The sequence below is a fragment of the Oncorhynchus tshawytscha genome, linkage group LG13 (assembly GCF_018296145.1).
Source record: "Oncorhynchus tshawytscha isolate Ot180627B linkage group LG13, Otsh_v2.0, whole genome shotgun sequence".
Classification (NCBI taxonomy): domain Eukaryota; kingdom Metazoa; phylum Chordata; class Actinopteri; order Salmoniformes; family Salmonidae; genus Oncorhynchus; species Oncorhynchus tshawytscha.
This window is the reverse complement of record NC_056441.1, coordinates 56,903,703-56,925,956: the sequence shown is the minus strand read 5'-3', so window position 1 is coordinate 56,925,956 and position 22,254 is coordinate 56,903,703. Positions and strand designations below refer to the sequence as shown.

At 42.0% G+C, this 22,254-nt stretch overlaps 2 protein-coding genes across 4 annotated transcripts in view; one reads left to right on the top strand and one right to left on the bottom strand.

Annotated features, from left to right (window-relative positions):
• LOC112265274 (inositol-tetrakisphosphate 1-kinase) overlaps window positions 1–1,649 on the top strand; it is a 4,043-nt gene extending 2,394 nt beyond the window's left edge. The window contains exons 6-10 of the mRNA XM_042295000.1: window positions 32–72; window positions 302–467; window positions 610–677; window positions 1,010–1,172; window positions 1,361–1,649. Of these exons, the coding sequence (XP_042150934.1) occupies window positions 32–72; window positions 302–467; window positions 610–677; window positions 1,010–1,172; window positions 1,361–1,491 (569 nt within the window). The 3' untranslated portion in view covers window positions 1,492–1,649. The remainder of the gene's footprint in view (window positions 1–31; window positions 73–301; window positions 468–609; window positions 678–1,009; window positions 1,173–1,360) is intronic.
• Window positions 1,650–3,875: 2,226 nt separating this feature from the next.
• Window positions 3,876–20,494, bottom strand: LOC112265271 (golgin subfamily A member 6-like protein 22). Of its 3 annotated transcripts, XM_024442415.1 has the most exons (9): window positions 20,407–20,494; window positions 20,180–20,289; window positions 7,743–7,783; window positions 7,509–7,584; window positions 7,093–7,152; window positions 5,659–6,668; window positions 5,338–5,401; window positions 4,228–4,402; window positions 3,876–4,140 (listed from the first exon to the last, which is right to left on the bottom strand). In XM_024442415.1, the coding sequence occupies exons 2-9, from the start codon at window positions 20,262–20,264 to the stop codon at window positions 4,107–4,109; spliced, it is 1,545 nt and encodes a 514-aa protein (XP_024298183.1). In that variant the 5' UTR covers window positions 20,265–20,289; window positions 20,407–20,494; the 3' UTR covers window positions 3,876–4,106. The 3 variants fall into 3 exon arrangements, with proteins under 3 accessions (XP_024298183.1, XP_024298182.1, XP_024298184.1); XM_024442414.1 differs by having other exon boundaries at window positions 3,876–4,402; XM_024442416.2 differs by lacking the exons at window positions 20,180–20,289; window positions 20,407–20,494 and adding an exon at window positions 15,399–15,911 and having other exon boundaries at window positions 3,876–4,402.
• Window positions 20,495–22,254: the final 1,760 nt, after the last annotated feature.

Below are 22,254 nucleotides of genomic sequence, written 5' to 3'. Positions count from 1 at the left end.
CCTCACACCTCACTATTCCTCTTCCTCTTAGTCTGTAAAACCAGGGTGGCTCATGGATCCTGTTCCCATGACGTAAGAGACTGCCTGTCTTTCTATTGAGTCTTTTTTTGCATATTTTCCCGTACATTCCATATATAAACAATAAAATAAAACCAGTTCTGCCTTTTTGTGTGGCTCAGTGATTTGCTGTTATGTTGACACTGTGAACTCTCTCTATAGAAATGTATTGGTGTTTCGTGGCCCATGGCTCTCCCTCTAGTTCTTCAGACTTTAGTGTCCCTGTTCTCTCACCATACCATAGATGTCTCTGATCTTCAGCATGGCTGGTCTGTCAGAGGCCCGCCCTCCCTGTGTGCTGCAGAGCTTCGTCAACCACGGTGCCGTGCTGCACAAGGTGTTTGTGGTGGGAGAGGACCACTTCACTGTGGAGAGGCCCTCGCTGAAGAACTTCCCCCCTGGACCCTATGGTTAGTGTGGACACACCCTCACCTCTTTCTCCCTCTTCTTCTCCCTCTCTCGATATTTCTCATTCTCATGCTTATACTGTTTTTAATCATCTGTTGCAATATAACTTCTTCCTAATGTCTATGGCGTGTTTTGTGACTCCAGAGAGGAAGACAATCTTCTTCAACAGCCACGAGGTGTCCAAGCCAGAGTCCTGCTCCCACCTCACTGCAGTTAGTACGACCTCCACTCTGACAATCAACTCTGTTCAATTTGATTCACTGGCACTGATTCCTGTACAATTGAATTCAATCTCCTTTACCCTGTTCTACTTGACCCACTGTGTGCAATTGGCCTTGTACTATCCAGGGCCCGTATTCATAATGTGTCTCAAAGTAGTAGTGCTGAGCTAAGATCTTTAATTTGATTTTTTTTTTTTTAGATCATAACGATCACATAGACAGGGGGACCTGATCCTAGAACAGCACTCCTACTCTGATACACTTTGTGAATAGGGACCCTGAACAGATGAACTGATCATCTGTCCTGTGGTGTTGTATCTCAGCTGGATGAGAAGGTGTCGAGCCTGCCTCCCCCCAGTGGTGAGGCCATGGTGGCCCTAGTAAGAGAGCTGAGGGCAGAGCTGGGCATGGCTCTGTTCGGGGTGGACGTCATCGTCAGCATCGACACACACACCCTCACTATCATCGACATTAACATCTTCCCAGGTCACTGGGACATCCTTCATCTCTATTTGTCATTAACAGACACTCTTACCCAGAACGACTTACAGTCATCAAATTCACTTTATTCTGCTATATTTGCTTCCATGTTACTCTTTCACTCTTACTCAATTTCATGTTCTCTTTCTAGCTCTCTCCCTCATCAACCATATCTTTCCGTCCCTCTCTTCCAGGCTATGAGGGAGTGCCTCAATTCTTCTCCTCCCTCCTCAGTCACATTGAGTCAGTATTGGACAACCAGGAACTGGAAGAACCCCAGGCAACATGTCCTCCTGCTCCCTCGACTCCCCAGGCTGACCTCTGACCTGGGTTCACCGTTGACCCTTGACCCTGACCTGGCTCATCTTCTCTGATACATACTGTACAGAAAGCTCCTGGAAGTAGGAGACCTAATTGACAACGGTTGCCTTTAAATCTCATAATATGGGTCTAAGTCACCTCTCCTTGCAGACACATACAGTACCAGTCAAAAGTTTGGACACACCTACTCATTCAAGGTTTTTCTTTCTTTCTATCTTTTTTATTGAAGACATCAAAAATATGAAATAACAGATATGGAATCATGTAGTAATCAAAAAAGTGTTTAACAAATCAAAATATATTTTATATTTGAGATTCTTCAAAGTAGCCACCCTTTGCCTTGATGACAGCTTTGCACGCTCTTGGCATTCTCTCAACCAGCTTCATGAGGTAGTCACCTGGAATGCATTTCAATTAACAGGTGTGCCTTGTCAAAAGTACATTTGTGGAATTTCTTTCCTTCTTAATGCGTTTGAGCCAATCAGTTGTGTTGTGACAAGGTAGGGGTGGTATACAGAAGATACCCCTATTTGGTAAAAGACCAAGTCCATATTATGGCAAGAACAGCACAAATAAGCAAAGAGAAAACGACAGTCCATCATTACTTTAAGACATGAAGGTCAGTCAATACGGACATTTTCAAGAACTTTAAAAGTTTCTTCAAGTGCAGTTGCAATAAGCATCAAGCGCTATGATGAGACTGGCTCTCACCAGGACCGCCACAGAAAAGTAAGACCCAGAGTAACCTCTGCTGCAGAGGATAAGTTCATTAGAGTTACCAGCCTCAGAAATTGCAGCCCAAATAAATTCTTCACAGAGTTCAAGTAACAGACACATCTCAACATCAACTGTTCAGAGAAGACTGCGTGAATCAGGCCTTCATGGTCGAATTGCTGCAAAGAAACCAATACTAAAGGACACCAATAATAAGAAGAGACTTGCTTGGGCCAAGAAACACAAGCAATGGACATAAGACTGCTGTAAATCTGTCTGTTGGTCTGATGAGTCCAAATTTGAGATTTTTGGTTCCAACGCAGAGTAGGTGAACGGATTATCTCTGCATGTGTGGTTCCCGCCGTGAAGCATGGAGGAGGAGGTGTGATGGTGCTTTGCTGGTGACACTGTCAGTGATTTATTTAGAATTCAAGGCACACTTAACCGGCATGACTACCACACCATTCTGCAGCGATACACCACCACATCTGGTTTTCACTTAGTGGGACTATAATTTGTTTTTCAACAGGACAATGACCCAGCACACACCTCCAGGCTGTGTAAGGGCTATTTGACCAAGAAGGAGAGTGATGGATTGCTGCACCAGATGACCTGGCCTCCACAATCATTCAACCTTAACCCATTTGAGATGGTTTGGGATGAGTGAAGGAAAAGCAGCCAAGTGCTCAGCATATGTGAGAACTCCTTCAAGACTGTTGGAAAAGCATTCCAGGTGAAGCTGGTTGAGAGAATGCCAAGAGTGTGCAAAGCTGTCATCAAGGCAAAGGGTGGCTACTTTGAAGAATCTAAAATATAACACTTTTTTGGTTACTACATGATTCCATATGTGTTATTTCATAGTTTTGATGTTTTCACTATTATTATACAATGTAGAAAATAGTAAGAATAAAGAAAAACCCTTGAATGAGTAGGTGTGTCTAAACTTTTGACTGGCACCGCAGGTGTCAGAATTTTGTATGAATAGATAAGAGACTGTGATCAATCAATGAAGACAACCAACCACTACTCTTATAGAAGTAACAATGATTGAAAAATATCATACACTGTGATTTTATTGATTGACATTTAGCATTTAAGACACAGCAGGCACAGATGCAGGACTCTGATTGGGCCAGTACAATTACAAATGTTGACCTCCACTAATTGGTCCACTTACAATCCACAACCCTTTTCTGATGAAATACATTTGGTAAATATATTTCTAAATGTTGAAATGGTATACATTCTTGAGTAAATCTCACAACATGTAGTGAGTAGCCTGTTTGATTCCTTACATGGTGTTGATGTGTTTTATATTAGTTTTATATGCGTCCCAACAGTTACCAGTGTTACATAATTAAGCAATAAGGCCCGAGGGGGTGTGGTATATGGCCATTATACAACGGCTATGGGCTGTTCTTATGCACGCAACCCAAAGTGCCTGGATACAGCCTGTAGTATATTGGCCATACACCACAACCCCCCAAGGTGCCTTATTGCTATTATAAACTGGTTACCAACGTAATTTGAGCAGTAAAAATAAACGTTTTGTCATACCTGTGGCATACGATCTGATATACCACGGCTGTCAGCCAATCAGCATTCAGGGCCCGAACCACCCAGTTTATAATTGTAAATCAATGTTCGATAAAAAAGTAGTGTTTACATTTAAAAGTCGATTCATGATGCATTTTAATTACATAATAAAGTACATTTACAGAGAATCATCATCATATATTTTGCTTTAATATGTACATTTTTATAACTTTATTGGTTTGAATAAGTTGTCTTAATATTCCTCTTCTTCTTCTTGTATTGCAGTTATTGTTATTCCTCCACATGTTATTAACCATGCAACTTATATTGATTTAACATGTGGGGGCACTGTTTCCTAATATTTCTTATTCAAACATGGCTGCGTAACAGTGGAGATCCCAAACTAGGAAAAAGGATGATGGTGAACATCAATATCTTGCCAACTTAAAAAAAAGTTTTACAACTGTCATTGTTTATTAGGACCACATACCAGAGATGTCTTAGTGATGTCACTCCCCTCGCTAGACTTCCTTGGCTGGTTAAGATAGGAGTGCAAAGTTGGGAGAAGAGCTGGGGTGCCACCCTGGCCATAGAAATATAACTACTAGAACGGACATTTCCATTCATTCTATTTCTATGACTCTTGACCACCTTGGTGACCCGAACTGCAAAAATAAAAAAAATAAACTTCAGGAACAATCATGCTCTTCTTATTATAGAACATTATGTTATGACACACTGTACATCAATACTAAAGAGGTTTCCGTGGTCACACGCCATCTCTTTCTGAGGGAAGATCTCAATTGCATACTCCTCACGTCCACATCTCCTTCTCAAAACCCATTGGATGAGAAAGACAGACGCTCTCCTCTCTGACCTTCTCCTCCAATGGGTTTTGAGAAGGAGGTGAGGAGAGAATACACGAGGAGTATGCAATGGAGATTGTCCCTGAGTGTCACCCCAGTTCTTAATTAACAGTCTGATATTAACAGTGCATTAGCCAGATAGCACAATCCTCACATTTTGTTCATATACACATGGAAATCAATCACAGAAATCAATATGTCAATATTATAAATAACAGTGTAAGTTAATTGTAATAACAGTAATAACAGTGTAATAACAGTGTAAGTTAATTGCTTACATTAACAGTCTTAATGACCATAACAAATCTCACACATAGATTTTTAATTATTGCACAAAATATGTACACGAGACATACCGTAAAGGAGATGTCTTCCCACTTAACGACCTTGTATCGTGAGATGTAAACTAACGATAGCTTTACATGTGCAAGGTTGTACATCTTGCCTACTAAACAATCTTTGATAATGGCAGCACACAGAAAGACACATCTAAAGAGCTTGTAATCTCTGAATGCAGGGATGGGGAGAAGTGTACTTGTTTGTTTTTACTCAAATGCAACTACTGCAACTACATCCCATCAAAAGCATTATGATTATACTATGTTACTAAGTATGTTAGTTGTGTGTGTTTCTGTGTGTGATAGCATGAGAGAGAGTGCTGCACTGGGTCATTATCTGTCTGTCTTGTGTTGTGTTGTGTGTGTGTGTGTGTGTGTAATTTAGAACTTAACGACCCCTGTGAAGCTCCCGAAGCTCTGCAGCCACTTTTCGCAGCTCTGCCTCAATCTCCAAAAGCTCCTGTAGGCACACAGAACAGATCAGAAAGTGTGTTAGGTGCACACACACACACACACACACACACACACACACACACACACACACACACACACACACACACACACACACACACACACACACACACACACACACACACACACACACACACACACACACACACACACACACACAGAGAGAGAGACATAGTCAATTAGCAATTACAGTATCAGCTTTACAGGCTCAGCCGTGCTAAATCCTGTTGACTCTCGCCCACTTACTTCTCCTTCATCCTGCTCAACATCCTCCTTTTTATCCTCATCCTCCTCTTCCTCTTCCCAATCCTCATTGTTTTCAACCTCATCTGCCTCATCTGCTTCTTCATCATCGTCATCGTCCCTGTTCCTCTCCTTTTCAAACTGACGTGTTGACTCATCACTTGCTTTCTCCATCACTCTCTTCTGCTGAGGATCCTTAACCTCCTCACTCTCTCCCGCTTTCACCTTCTCCAATTCCTTGTGAATCTCTCCCTCCTTCTCGCGCTCATTGTCCACTTTCGCCTCATCCCCGGCAGTTTCTCTCTTCTCCTCCTCTTTTCTCTCCTCCTCCTCCTGCACACGTTTCATCTTTTTGAGGAGCTCCGCTAGTTCCTCCTGTTTTTCCTCCCTCTCTTTCTCCTTCTCCACGTTCTTCTTGCTGTCCTGTTCCTCCAGCAGCTCCTTGAGCTCCCGCTCCACCTTCTCTTTCTCCACCAGCAGCTCCACCTCGTTGTTGTTCCTCTCCTTGCTGCGTTTCCTCTCTTCAATCTCAAGAATATCTAGCTGCTCTTTCTCTCCCTTTTTCTGCTCCTCCCCCTCATCCTTGTTCCTGTCCTCCTCTGCTTCTGACCCACTATGGAGCTCTTTCTCCTTCACCGACTCATACCTTTTCTTCTTCAGCTCCTTGAGCAGCTCCTCAAGCTCCCTGTCCTCTTTTTCCTCCTCTCCTATCTTCCTTAGCTCCTTTGAGAAGAGCTCCTCCAGCTCCTTCGCGTTCTCTTCCTCATCCCCCCTTTTCTCCTCTAGTCTGGGCTCTTCTCTCATCTCCTCATTCATTCTGTCCTTCATCTCCACCTTCTCCTCCTCTACCCCTTCTTCCTTCATCTCTTTCTCTCTCAGTTCTTCTTTCTCAGTGTCCTTCTGATCATCATTCTGCTCCTCCTCCTCCCTCCTCTCTCTGTCCCTCTCTCCCTCAGCCTGGTTCTCCTCATTTTGCTTTTTCTCCCTCCCATAGTCTCTCTCTCTTTCCCTCTCTGTAAGAATAAAATAAATTGAGGTGGTTAGTTACTGTACAATTTAAAGCATATTACAGCAAGTTCAACAAAACATGTTTAGGAAGATTTTTATCTTGATTTCCATGTATAATTACCTGACTCTGAAACCAACATAGCATAGCAAAGTTATTGCAACAATTAGACTGTTTCTCTCAATAAGTCAGTATGTTATGATATTCCATATTACTGTGATGATGACACCATTGGCAGGGCTACTTCCAGAAATGGGCTGGTCCATTTGAAGCCCAATGGGCCTTTCTAATTTGGGGGTTTTGCACCAAATTAAAATTCAAAGAAAAAAATTGACAGGTGTGTTAGAAATACTCAGACTAATTTCTGATCCCAGTCTGTCCCTGGGTACTTCAGTAGTAAAGTATTAGCTAATAACTGTAGTCAGACTTACCCTCCTGGGCCAGCTCCTGCAGCTCCCTCAGGAGACCCTGGTGCCTGTGGACAGCATCATCTGCACAACAGAACACAACACTGGTTGCTCAACACTGACCATGTCCATCTTATCAGACTAGACATAATCATACCTGTCCGCCTCAGTGACAGGTGTTGCCATGACTATTTGTAATGGAAGATTGATTAAATTGATTAAATATTGAACCACATTATAGTCAAATGTAGCAAGATGAAATAAAGGGTATTCCGTACAGTAATCAGTGTCATGATTCCATTGCCATGATAAACTAAATCTCAATTTTGACGCATTACAATTATAGTGAATATAGTTGAATAAGTGCACTGTGTGGTCTAGTGCATATGTGCAGCTGAAGGAGGCTATGTCAGATAAGAGAAATAGATAGGAGTTGTCACCAGTTTTCAGTTTGTCACAGCCAGGATGTGGCACACCGCCATTACTATTCAGGGAGTCCTGAATACAGTCAGCAACCTGAGGGCACGAGCGCACACACACACACACACATACACACACACACACAGACAATTATCAGTTACTGTGTCAATATCAATTACACACAATATGTTAGCAGTGTTATTATACACTCAAAATAAACATCATAGAGATAACACAAACGCTTTGTCTCTGACCTTTCCAACCTGTAGAGAGGAGGATAGAGGCAGGCATCCCACTAGAGAGAGAGAGAGAGAGAGAGTAGAGAGAGAGTAGAGAGGGAGATACAAATGTAGTCTTTCCAAATAATTGTATATTGTGTCTGCTGAATGTTAGTTTTTTAAATCTTGCTTTGTTTGCTATTTTACACATTGTGTCTATCTCTGATAACATATGTAGCCTTAGAAATAATGTTCATGAGGCCTCCCAAGAGGCGCAGCGGTCTAAGGCACTGCATCGCAGTGCTTGAGGCGTCACTGCAGATCCGGGTTCAATTCTGTGTCTCAGCTAGCCGCGACTGAGAAACCCATGAGGCGGCGCACAATTGGACCAGCGTTGTCTGGGTTAGGGGAGGGTTTGGCCGGCAGGGATGTCCTTGTCTCATCGCGCTCTAGCGACTCCTGTGGAGGGCCGTGCGCATGCCCACTGACACGGTCGCCAGTTGTACGGTGTTTCCTCCGACACATTGGTGTGGCTGGCTTCCGTGTTAAGTGAGCAGTGTGTCAAGAAGCAGTGCGGCTTGGCAAGGTTGTGTTTCGGGGGACGCATGGCTCTCGACCTTCGCCTCTCCCGTGTCAATACGGGAGTTGCAGCGATAGGACAAGACTATAACTACCAGTTGGGGAGAAAATGGGGTAAAAAGTTCAAAAAAATTTATAATTAAAAATAAATAAGTTTCATGAAATCAATAACTTGCTAACATCAGATAACATCATATATTAGCCATTTCTGAGACTCAATAAAATAATTCCTTTGATGAAACAGCAGTAGCAAGATAAATATATAACATCTATAGAAGAGACAGGAATGCTTATGGGGGAGGTGTTGCTGTATATATATATTCAGATCCATATCCCTGCAATGCTTAGAGAATATCTCATGTCAAATGTTATTTAAGTGTTGTGGTTACAGGTTCACTTTCATCTAAAGCTTATTATTTTGGGGTGTTGCTATAGGCCACCATGTGCTAACAGTTAGTATCTAAATAATGTGTGTGAAATGCTTGATAGTGTATGTGATATAAACAGAGAGGTCTTCTTTCTTGGGGACCTGAATATTGACTGGTTTTCATTAATCTGTCCTCTCAAGAGGAAGCTTCTCACTGTAACCAGTGCTTGTAATCTGGTTCAGGTTATTAATCAACCTACCAGGGTGTTTACAAACACTACATGAACAAGATCATCCACATGTATCGATCACATTTTTACTAATACTGTAGAACTTTGTTCTAAAGCTGTATCTGTACCCATTGGATGCAATGATCACAGTATAGAGGCTATATCCAGGAAAGCCAAAGTTCCAAAAGCCGGGCCTAAAATATTGTTTATGAGATCACACAAATTATTTTGCTGTGACTCTTGTGGATGATGTTAAACATATTTGTTGGTCTGATGTGATAAATAAGGAGCATCCAGGTGCTGCACTTGATGAATTTATGAAATTGCTCCTTCCAATTACTGATGAACCTGTTAAGAAACTGACTGTTAGAACTGTTAAGGCTCCATGGATTGACGAGGAACTGAAAAACTGTATGGTTGAAAGAGTTGGGGCAAAAGGAGTGGCTAATAAGTCTGGCTTCACATCCGACTGGCTGAAACCATTTGATGTTGCCAATTATAATATTTGAATGATTAGTTAATTGGCAAAGTGGGCCAACTTATGCAGGAAATGCTTACAGCGAACTGTGAGCCATCGTATTCATTCATAAAAATACAAATAATGAAAGAAAATCATTGCAAGTTTGTATTTTGTAAAGTTAATGTGGGAGAGGAGGAAAAATTATTGTTATGATTCAATAATGACAACCCTCTTGGCATTGAACACTTATATAGATGGAAAGCTACTAAAGATGGTTGCTGACTCTATAGCCGCTCCTATCTGTCATATCTTTAATCTGAGCCTTGAGGAAAGTGTTTGTCCTCAGGCCTGGAGGGATGCCAAATTCATTCCATTACCCAAGAGTGGTAAAGCGGCCTTTACTGGTTCAAACACTAGACCTATCAGCTTGCTGCCCAGCCTGATCTCTTAGACTAGACGTAACATAGTAAACGTAAATCTGGGACACTCAGATTAGTATAATATGTGACGTTACATAAAACAGATAATTACTTAAGTAGGGTGGTTGGTTTTGAGTTCAAATCTCATCATCTACAACTTTAGCAATTTAGCTAATTAGCAAATACTCTACTACTTTTTAGCTACTTTGCAACTACTTAGCATTTTAGCTAACCCTTCCCCTAATCTTAACCCTTTTAGCTAACCCTTACCCTTTAACCTAACTCTTAAACTTAACCCTAACCTGAACCATAACCTAGCAAACATTAGCCAGCTAGATAACGTTAGCCACCTAGCTAGAATTCGTAACATATCATATGTTTTGCAAAGTCATAACATATTGTACGTTTTGCGAATTCGTAACATATAATGCAAATTGTAATTCATAACATATCATACGAAATGGGAGATGGACATACACAAATGAATACATAGCATACGATTGTAACTTATCAAACTAAATGGAGTGTCACTGATTTACATACAGAATAATATGAAATGCTCTGAGACCAGGTTGTGCTGCCAGCTCTTAGCAAACTGTTGGAAGAAATTGTGTTTGGCCAAACAGAATGCTATTTCTCTGTAAAGAAATTAACAACAGACTTTCAGAATTCTTAGAAAGGGCACCAAACATGTACTACACTAACACAAATGACTGATGATTGGTTGAAAGAAACTGATAATACCAAGCTTGTGGGAGGCGTAATGTTAGATTTCAGTGAAGCCTTTGAGTATGTGGACACCTGCTCGCCGAACAGCTCATTCCAAAATCATGGGCATTAATATGGAGTTGGTACCCCCTTTGTTGCTATAACTGCCTCCACTCTTCTGGGAAGGGTTTCCACTAGATGTTGGAACATTGCTGCGAGCACTTGCTTCCATTCAGCCACAAGAGCATTAGTGAGGTTGGGCACTGATGTTGGGCAATTAGACCTGGCTCGCAGTCGGTGTTCCAATTCATCCCAAAGTTGTTCGATGGCGTTGAGATCAGGGCTCTGTGCAGGCCAACCAAGTTCTTCCACACCGATTTCAACAAAGCATTTCTGTATGGACCTTGCTTTGTGCACAGGGGCATTGTCATGCTGAAACAGGAAAGGGCTTTCCCAAAACTGTTGCCACAAAGTTGGAATTGCAGAATCGTCTAGAATGTCATTGTATGCTGTAGTGTTAAGATTTCCCTTCACTGGAACTAAGGGGCCTAGCTTGAACCATGAAATATTCCATTATTCCTCCTCCACCAAACTGTATGCATTGGGGCACTTTGGAACTCAGTAGTGAGTGTTGCAATCGAGGACAGACTATTTTTACGGGCTGCGCTCTTCAGCACTCTGTAGTCCCATTCTGTGAGCTTGTGTGGCTTACCACTTCATGCCTGAGCCATTGTGGCTCCTAGAAATTCCCACTTCACAATAACAGCACTTACAGGTGACCGGGGTAGCTCTAGCAGGGCATAAATCTGACTAATTTATTTGTTGGAAAGGTGACATCCTATGACGGCGCCAGATCGAACATCACTGACCTCTTCAGTAAGGCCATTCTACTGAAAATATTTGTCTATGGAGATTGCATGGCTGTGTGCTCGATTTTAAACACCGGTCAGCAACAGGCGTGGCTGAAATAGCCGAATCCACTCATTTGAAGGGGTGTCCACTTACTTTTGTATATATAGTGTATTATTGACGATAACCTGTTGTTGAAAAAATGTATGTGTTATGGCTTTTCCACCTCTGCCATACTGTGGATTCAGAGCTATCTATATAATAAAACTCAAAGGGTTTTCTTTAATGGACACTTCTCTAATGTCAAACATGTAAAGTGTGGTGTACTGCAGGGCAGCACTGTAGGCCCTCAACTCTTTTCTATTTTGACCAATGACCTGCCACTGGTATTTAAAAAAGCATGTGTGTCCATGTAGGCTGATGATTCAACCATATACATGTCAGCAACCATAGCTAATGAAGTCACTGAAACCATTAACAGAGGCTTGAAGTCAGATTTGGAATGGGTGGACAGCAGGGGTAAAAGTAAGGCGGTGCGGTCCGGTACGGTAGTGGGGGTATGCCTACTGGTAAAACGTGAGCCTATCACAATTAATACAACATGCCCCCCAAAAATATAGGCTATTACACCATTATTTAACATTACTACATGTCAACCGCATGAGAAACTTTGTGAATTGCAGTGCGCCCTGCAAATATCAAATAGATGATTGTTGAGTTGCGACTATCAGTGAAAAGCAGAGGCCCAGCCAGGCATATCGCAATATTGAAAAATATAATCACGGAAACCCTGTTTGGAAAGCAAATGGCTACCGCTGTAAAGAGATGAGAATGAAAAGACTCCAATCTGTGTTTTAGTGCCACTTTTGTTTGTTTTTGTAGAAGAATTTCCTCCTCCAGGTTAGATGAACGTCATATTGTATTTGTGTCTCCCCTTTTTGTAGGGCGATTATATGGATCAGACAACATCGTTTTCATTGATCTGTTTGTCAGTGTCAGCAGATTAGGCTGCCCTGTAATTTTTGTAGTATAAAAAAAATGCATGCGCGCACGTGGGTGTCCCGTACCGTAAGAAATGTAATCTTCTTTGACCCCTGGTGGCCCGTAATAAATTGGTCCTGAATATCTCTCAAACAAAGAGCATTGTATTTTGTACAAATCATTCCCTAAATTCTAGACCCGTCACGACTTCCACCGAAGTCGGTCCCTCCCCTTGTTCGGGCGGTGTTCGGCGGTCGACTTCACCGACCTTCTAGCCATCGCTGATCCATTTTCATTTTCCATTGGTTTTGTCTTGTCTTCCTTCACATCTGGTTCCAATCCCATCAATTACATGTTGTGTATTTAACCCTCTGTTTCCCCTCATGTCCTTGTAGGAGATTGTTTGATTGTATGTTATGTGCAAGTTATGTTTTGGTGTGCGACGGGTTTTGTACCCACTTTTATTATTTTGTGTATTTTGGTTTTCAGAGTTTTGTGAGCACTTATAAAACGACTCCTTTTATACCAAGTTCGGTCTCCTGCGCCTGACTTCCCTCCCACCAACACACACCCATTACAAGACCTCAGCTGAATCTGGTAATAAATGGTATGGCTTTTGAACAAGTTGAGGAGACTACATTACTTGGCATTACCTTAGATTGTAAATGATCATGGTAAAAACATATAGTTTAAATGGTTGTAAAGATGAGGAGACATCTGTCCATAATAAAGAAATGTGCTGCTTTTTTGACACCACACCCACAAAGCAAGTCCTGCAGGCTCTAGTTTTATCTTATCTTGATTATTGTCCAGTCATATGGTCGAGTGCTGCAAAGAAAAACCTAGTTAAGCTGGTCCAGAACAGAGCGGCACTTCTTGCTCTTCATTGTAATCAGAGGGCTAATATTAATACTATGCATGCCAGTCTCACTTGTCTAAGAGTTGAGGAAAGACAGACTGCATCACTTCTTGTTTTTTATAAGAAACATTCATGTGTTGGAAATTCCAAATTGTTTGCATAGTCAATTTACACACAGCACTGACACACACACTTACTCCACCAGACATGCCACCAGGGGTCTTTTCACTGTCCCCAGGTCCAGAACAAATTCAAGAAAACAGTTATCTATTATCTATGCATAGTCACTTTACCCCTACCTACATGTACATATTACCTCAATTACCTCGACTAACTTGTACCCCCGCACATTGACTTGGTACTGATACCCATTGTATATAGTCTCATTATAGTTATTTTATTGTGTCTCTTATTTTTTTTATTTTAGTTTATTGAGTAAATATTTTTTCTTAACTGCATTGTTGGTTAAGGGCTTGTAAGTAAGCATTTCAAGGTAAGGTCTACCTGTTGTATTCGGCGCATGTGACAAAAAAACAAACATTTGATTTGATTAGATTTTTATTATACAGAGCCATGAGTGCATGGAGCTCCCTTCCATCTCATATAGCGCAAATGGACAGCAAACCTGCTTTCAACAAACAATTAAAGCAACACCTCCCGGCACAACGCCTCTCCCCCATGTGACCTACTTGTTGTGTGTATGTACTGACATGTACGTGTAACTAATAGATGCACACACACTACATGCTCATGTTTTTAAATGTATGTAAATCGTAAAGTATTGTAAGTCTGTGATGTCTTTTTCGTTAATTGTCGGACCCCAGTATGATTAACTGTCGCCATTGGCGTCGGCTAATGGGGATCCTAATAAATCAAATCAAAAACACACACATAGTGAGGTGATTGAACACTGCCAGGAAATAAAAGGAAAGTAATTGAATTGTTCGGCCTAAAAGTAGCAGTGTCTATTTTTAAGGCCAAGACAGTCACATGCCAAGCAGCTAACAGGACAGGATCTTATAATCCTCCCTCAACAAGGAAGTGGAAATGTCCATGTTATTAGTTAACAGCCTCACATGGCATCCAATGAATTTTACACAAGTGCTAAACGACTCTGAGTCATATCCCCTGACATATCTCATTAAGGTTATTGAGAATGGAGGTCAATGGTAGGCCTTAATTCAAAGGTACGTGCGAACAACAGGGGCTGCAGGTTGCGTGGGAGAGAGCGCGTGTTATGCTTCCTCCTAAACTGGGACACAGGTCCTATAAAGCTGCAATCCCATGTTGATTGGCTTGGCAGACCTCCCTTCACCCTCTTTATTCACAAGGCAATTGGCAAGGAGACTGCGGTCTGTCTGTATGTTCACATGCACATTGGTGATTGTAACGCCTCTAAACATTTCACTATACACAGACCATTACCCTTAAGCTCAGTTGTATTTTTATACAACACTGTTATATAATACATGTACAGAGCCCCCCCCCTCTTCTCACAACATTACATCTTTACTCCCAAAACACTCCCTGAAAGGCCCCGACACCGATGCAAAACTGGTCACATCAAACTATGGTGATGGGGTCAATGTTTGTATATTCAAACAGTACATGGTTGTAACACCGCGCGCATTATTAATAGGTTTAACAGTTACAGGAGCGTACGTGCCCTGCTTTCATCGCGTCTTGCACGACAACATAATTTAATTTTAGGTTGGCTGATGTAGAAATACCCTTAATTTATGATGTAATTCTTACATAAGGCTATTTCCAATACACATGTATTCAATAACAATCGATATGTAGTCACAATGCCCGGGGAAAATGTATAGCTAACGGACAGATTTTGTGACGGACTGGACAAGGTGCGCTCGAAACAAATTATGTAACAAGTCTATCTTGATCCTAAATCTTAAAAGCTAAGATATATTCTACCAATTGACCTTTTTGTACTTTTCTCCTCTTGGTTTAATTGTCGCACAATCCATTATCCCCTCCGTTTTATTGATAAGCTATATTATAAAAATGGAAACATCCTCTAAATAACATAAACATTCCGCTTAACTGCAATCAATAGCCCACAATCACACGTTCTGGCTAATGTCCCAAGCAAAGCTATAACTAAAAAGGCTGTTAGAACAGGCAGGCTATGGATTCGGCTAACGTAAGCGTTATCTAACACTGGATACGCTCATACATTGATTGATCAGCAGCCTCACAAATGAAACCCTGATTTTCCTTACCTCCACTTAAGGTCCAAAACAACGCCGTGAAAATAAAAACTCCCATAGGATCTGAATATAAAGGCCTTAAAGAGAAGGAAATAACCTTGAAAGAATAATACCGCGACCTTATTCTCAAGTCGAGCGAGCAAGGACCCGCTAAAGAGCTGATAGGCGCGTAGGCTTGGCTCAAAGGGCCAGGTAAATGCAGGAGGACAGGTCGGGAGAGTGATGCCCCGTCAACGCGTAATAACTAACGCGGTGATAACGAGAGGCTTGCTCGCTCCAAGCTGAGTTGACTACATCTGACCGGAGGTAACGCCAACTCCCTGCTGTTCAATCTCATGCCTCAGCAGCAGGTTTGTATTAAAACACATAACCCGCTATGCTGTAGGCATGCATGCTTTATGTAAAGAGGGGAAACGGAGATTAAAACATGTCATTTGACAAGTAGTGTACATTTCCATGATGTGTTATTATAGGAGTGTCTAGCACAATTAATTACACATTTAGAGTTGATGACAAGTAATGCCCAGTCTAATGGGCACAGCATTTTGTCCACATCTTTGCCGGTGTTTTCTGGCTATTGGAGGGGCACGTTATACATCTGGGCTTCATTACCAATCCTATTCTAATCCATTTCCCAGCATTAAGGATAGGAACACAGTCATTACAGCTCTGTTTGGAGCCTCTTCACCCAGTAATCCCAGTGTGCTAGTACTTTGAGGCAGTGGGTGTGAAGGACCCTGTGATCTCACTCCTGAATGATTAGCCCCTGATACCATAAGCTATTTCTCAGCCTTTGACTCAGTTGTCAATTGCATAAAACACTTTTTTCAAAACACTACACACAATTCTCTACCTAAAACACAAAAATCTAACAGGAAGTGACTTGCTTTCCTTTTCCAAACACAACCAATCAAAATGCTACACTTATTCACCAGGTCACACACACACACTCCTCACATGTGCAAACACTAATAGCTTAACTGATCACTAACCAATCACTGCTTTACTGTAGTATAGGCCTATAAATAGGTCAAAGGTCAGATTACCTGTTTTGAACAATGGATGCCAACAATGGACAGAGAGCAAGAGGAGTAGGAGGGACAGGAAGAAGAAGACGACGAGGGCAAAGAAGAGAAGGAAGGAGAGCCATCTGATGAGATTAGGGCAACGGTTTGACCATGAGAGAGGCTGGACTGAGAGTCCAGCCCAACTTGAGTCGATTTACAGTGGCGTCCATAATTCGAACCTTCAGAAATGAGAACAGGTATGCAACTATCTAATGACTATTTTAGCATTACAGTAATGTACTGTAAAATACGTATGACTGCATAGTATTGCATAAACATTTGTAACTCTAAGCCATCCATTTACTGCACTGCATTGAATGAGGTTGGTTATCATGCTGTACTACATTTTGTTGTACATTGTTTACAGTTCCTATGCTGAACACATACTGTGTTTGAATTCTGTACAGAGTGGAAAGGCAAAGACATCATGGAGGATAAGGACGCTTGTTTACAGATGTACAAGAGACTGCAATTATAAATATGGTTTTGGCCAACAATGTAATTGAGATTTGAGAGACAAGAGAGCATATCTTGAATAATGACACCATATTGAACATCAATGCTGTCAGCCTGTCGACCATACAACGCATCCTCCAACGGCACCGAGTGACGATGAAACAACTTTACAAGGTGCCATTTGAGAGAAACTCTGACAGAGTCAAGAATATGCGACATGACTTTGTAGAGGTATGTATGCAACACTACTTCCAGTACTTCAGACATACCATATTTCCTCATCTGTATATCCTTTTGTCTTTTACAGAGTATTGGAGCTGGATGCCCATGTAATTCGCCATGAATTTATTTATGTGGATGAGGTTGGCTTCAACCTCACCAAAACCAGGCGCCGCAGAAGAAATGTAATAGGACAGAGGGCAATTACCAATGTCCCTGGACAGCGTGGGGGTAATATAGCTATGTGCTGCCATCACTCAAAACGGGGTCCTCCATCACAATGCCACACTGGGTCCGTACAATATGCTCACTTTTTTGGATGCAATTTACACAATGCTTGTCCCTGATCCAGATCAGGAGCCTGCTAGATTTGTGGTTTTATGGGCCAATATTAGTTTTCACCGGGCTGTTCTGGTCCAAAACTGGTTTGCCATCCATCCACAATTTTGTATAGTTTTGTACCTACCCCCATATTCACCTTTTCTAAATCCCATAGAGGAATTCTTCTCAGCCTGGCACTGGAAAGTGTGTGATCGCCAACCCTATGCCCGCATGCCGCTTCTCCAGGCAATGGAGGACGCATGTGGGGACATAGAGGTTGCCTCTGTCCAAGGTTGGATACGCCATGCTAGGAGATACGTTTTCTCTTGCCAAACATCGAGGGAAGTATCTTGTGATGTGGACAAAGTATTGTGGCCAGACCCAGGCCGGACAAGAGATGAAGCGTAGCTTAGCAGTGGTGACTGCCCCCCGGGACCCCACACACACAATTGTGTTCTTTACTGTATTCTAAAGAATATACTTTTGGTTTACATATGGTTTTGTTGTATGCTACTGTATACAACAGTAATGTTTGGCCTAATAAATATTTTCTGTTTCTACATTGCATTGGTGTTTACAGTGTACTTGTTACCCCTCTCAGCAGATTACTTTCACTGTAGAATATTGTATTGAAATGTAGATATACGCCTATGAAAGACCAAAGAGCTTTAGAACAACAGTGTTACATGGTATATCCAAAAATGTACTATTATGAAAGCAGTGTTTGCCATTTGATGCAAATGCTTCATTCTGACATGTGTTTATGTCATTTTGAATGCAATGTTACATTTTGAAGGAGATGTGAGGCATTTTGCATTTTGTGTGCGCAGTTTTGGAAATTGTGTGTAGAGATTTGAAAAAAAGGAGACAGTTTTGAAAACGTGTGTAAGCAGTTGGAAAAAAACTAAGTAAGCAATAAATGGTAAATGCAATTTTCGTATATACGGGTTCAATGTGTCACCACGCAGGGTTAACAGAGAACTAACTAGAAGTAAGTATACAGCTGTTCTTATACTGTGATAGACGTAGTTCCAACTCTGTTGGCCTATCACAGTAGAGGCTGAGCGTGGTTTAGACTTGCTCAGCCTATCGTAGGCACTCAGGCTGGTCCCCGCCTCTTGGAGTCCTCCCTCCATCGATGTATAGATTCTTACTGTTCAGGTATCACATTCTAGTTGCTGCAACTACTCTGTTCCTGTTATCTTGTCATTGTGTTACTCAGTATTTCTCCACGTCAGTTAAACCTCGTGATGAGCCTCCCCTCCCTGTACCCGCATATTTATAGGTTTGCAACATACAGCAGTCACACCACGTTGCTCAGTTCTTGTCACACACACACAAAGCAGCTGTTGAGCTGTTATCTACAGTTTTGCAACACACAGCAGTCACACCATGTTGCTCAGTTCTTGACACACACACACACACACACAGACAAAGCAGCTGCTGTTCAAACAATCAATCTTACATAATATGGTAGCGGGTTATAGAGCATAAACATAAATCCTCACACTAGCAAGCCGAAGAATACCATCCCAACTGTGAAGCATGGGGGTGGCAGCATCATATTGTGGGGGTGCTTTGCTGCAGGAGGGACTGGTGCCCTTCACAAAATAGATGGCATCATGAGGAAAGAAAATTATGTGGCTATATTGAAGCAACATCTCAAGACATCAGTCAGGAAGTTAAAGCTTGGTCGCAAATGGGTCTTCCAAATGGACAATGACCCTAAGCATTCTTCCAAAGTTGTGGCAAAAGAGTTTAAGGACAACAAAGTCAATGTATTGGAGTGGCCATCACAAAGCCCTGACCTCAATCCTATAGAACATTTGTGGGCAGAACTGAAAAAGCGTGTGCGAGCAAGGAGGCCTACAAACCTGACTCAGTTACACCAACTCTGTTAGGAGGAAATGGGCCAAAATTCACCCAACTTATTGTGGGAAGCTTGTGGAAGGCTACCTGAAACGTTTGACCCAAGTTAAACAATTTAAAGGCAATGCTACCAAATACTAATAGAGTATGTCAACTTCTGACCCACTGGGAATGTGATGAAAGAAATAAAAGCTGAAATAAAATCATTCTCTCTGCTATTATTCTGACATTTCACATTCTTAAAATAAAGTGGTGATCCTAACTTACCTAAAACAGGCCATTTTTACTAGGATTAAATGTCAGGAACTGTGAAAAACTGAGTTTAAATGTATTTGGCTAAGGTATATGTAAACTTCCGACTTCAACTGTAGATGGAAAGGCTTCAGTTGTTCTGTTGATGTAAGTGTGTTGGTGCATGATGTCATCTGGGCTTTGGGACAGGGCGGGGCATGCGATTGGGCTGGTTCGGTCCAATGTATTTCAAAAGGAGTGTACTTTGGCTTTTCAAATCACCTCCATCCCCGGGCAGGGCTGCGAGGCACACACTATCCCCTTCTTGAAATTGGACGTGAAAAATCTGCCGTTTCCAGCTACAACGGTCATTTACAACATTAACAATGTCTACACTGTATTTCTGATCAATTTGATGTCATTTTAAATAAAAAATTTAAAAAAGCTTTTCTTTCAAAAACAAGGACATTTCTAAGTGACCCCAAACTTTTGAACGGTAGTGTATATGTAAATATATGGCTATGGTGTGTACAAATGTCAAAATACACTGTACAGTGCAACTCAAAGCATAAGCTATGCATCTATCCAGCAACATTGAGTGTATGCAGAGAGCCAGAAAGGAGCACTGACCTATAGTGGAGCTCCAGGGAGGAGATCTCCTTCTGCAGGGACAGGAACTCCTCCGGCATCTGAGAGCTCTCCTCCCCAGTCTCATCTGCAGTCACACCAAACATCTCCACCTGGACAGACACAAGCAGAGGATGAGGACACAAGGGTACTTCAACACCACGCATCAAATACGGTGGACGACTTGGTCCTTGGTTGATTCTAAAAGATTTGGCTTTGTTTCCCATTACCTTGTTGAAGTGATGTACTCTGCAAAGGCCCCAAGTCTCTCTGCCTGTGTCTGTCTCAGCCCTGTAACATGGGCTACTGCACACAGGCCTACAATGGAAAAATCGGACCATTCATCTCTAATAAAAACACATATACACTTGTATGTTACACTGGGTTGTCAGCAAATCAAACCTAATACACAGAAAGTGCCTCACATGACAGGAAGGTCCTTCCAGTTAACAGCATGGTCCATAAAATAACCTAGAAGAGAAAAGGAAACTTTGTTGATACAGCGACAACTGCACACTAGTATATCGCTGCTAGTCATTCTGGTTTTTCCATGGCATGTCCATTCCCACCCACACAGGTGACCTTAACCCACAACCTCCCCATCGCAGCCTAACTCATGGCCTCACCTGCTACGCCCATCTCCCCCGTGCCAGCCAGGTTGAGGTCGGGGAAGCAGGTGGGGTCCAGAGAGTACACCTGAGACCTGTGGGCATGAGGCTGGATTTCACAACCCTCCTGTATGTATGAGTGAGGAAGATTGAGAGAGAGCCAGAGAAGGAAAGAGAAAAAGAAAGAGAGAACGTGTCAGTTTGGAGAAATGTTACTTGTGAAAACTGGCTCAAAACTAGGTACACACATCTCTGAATGCTTCACTCTCTTTTTCCAGTTTGAATATTGTTATGCATGCATGTCTGCCGTGCATACTGTAGTGTAAATGAAGGATAGAGTCAGATACTCACAAATACAGCCCCCTTCAGCATGTCTGACACAACCATTGGTATAAACCCCTGAGAGAGAAGGAAAAAGCAGATTTGCTTTCAAAGTAGGGAGACATTTATTCATCACTGCTACAGTTGTTATGATGTATATAGTGCTGTTTCAATTTGTTGTTTTTTTATGACCATTTTCATTATTTTATTTCACATAGTCCTGCATGTTGGTATTCAAAAATGTCTCCCTATAGTTAAAGGTCTAGTAAGGTGTGTATTCTCACCACATTGGGGTGTGTGGTGTTGGGCAGCCTCAGGGCTCAGCCATAGAGTTCTCGGGGGTAAAGCTGGCTCAGCCGGTGGCGGATCTCCCGATCGTCCTTCGTAGCCTCCTTGAACTCAGGAATCTGAAGAAGATAATGGTTTACTTACTCCACAAGGGTATTCTTTCTATTCAGCCTTGATGTTAAGTGAAAATACCATAAGGTCACAGCAGGCAAGACAGAACATACAGTACATTAGCTAGGGCTCTCTTGTTATTCTGATCCTGTGAAGAGAAGGAAAATGCTGATCACAAATAAGCCCACAAAATAATATCTCATCATAACATGAAAACAATGTTGCGAGGCACAGTTATTGGCATCATTGTCATTATATCAACTGACCACAAGAGCCCGAACTCTGTGACTTATCGCTTTCTTCTGCTCCTCCAGCTGTGAGATTTCCTCAAGCACCACCTCAAGTTGCTGCCAAACACACACTTGCAACACACACTTGCATCAGAAACACACCACTGACATAGGCCTATAGAGACCAGGCAATGTGCTTGATACAAATGCAGTAGCCTACACTGCCACATCCAGGGAGGCTGTATTCATATGAATGTACTTCAAGGCAAATGACAGACAGAGCATATGAAAGCACAGAGGCAAACTCTCTTGCACATCAAAGACACTTCAATGACTTGATGGTCAAGAGAGCATGCAAAGCGCATGTAACTAGGCTGCATCTACAGTATTCAACATGGTGTGGTGAGATGGGATATACAGAAACGCTTACAATCTCCCTGACATCTTCTCCCCGTAGATCCCCTTTCCGAGTCTCCACATTGGCAATGACTTTGTCACTTTCCTCGCGGACATGTTCGTA

Bases quoted from the DNA above. Each gene is read 5' to 3' on its own strand.
- LOC112265271 (XM_024442414.1), bottom strand. From the start codon at position 20,264: ATGAGACTGGGGAGGAGAGCTCTCAGATGCCGGAGGAGTTCCTGTCCC. The intron at 7,784-20,179 runs GTCAGTGCTCCT...CTCTCTCTCTAG, and splicing joins TCCCTGGAGCTCCACTATAG to TGGGATGCCTGCCTCTATCC. The intron at 6,669-7,092 runs GTAAGTCTGACT...TTATTCTTACAG, and splicing joins GCAGGAGCTGGCCCAGGAGG to AGAGGGAAAGAGAGAGAGAC.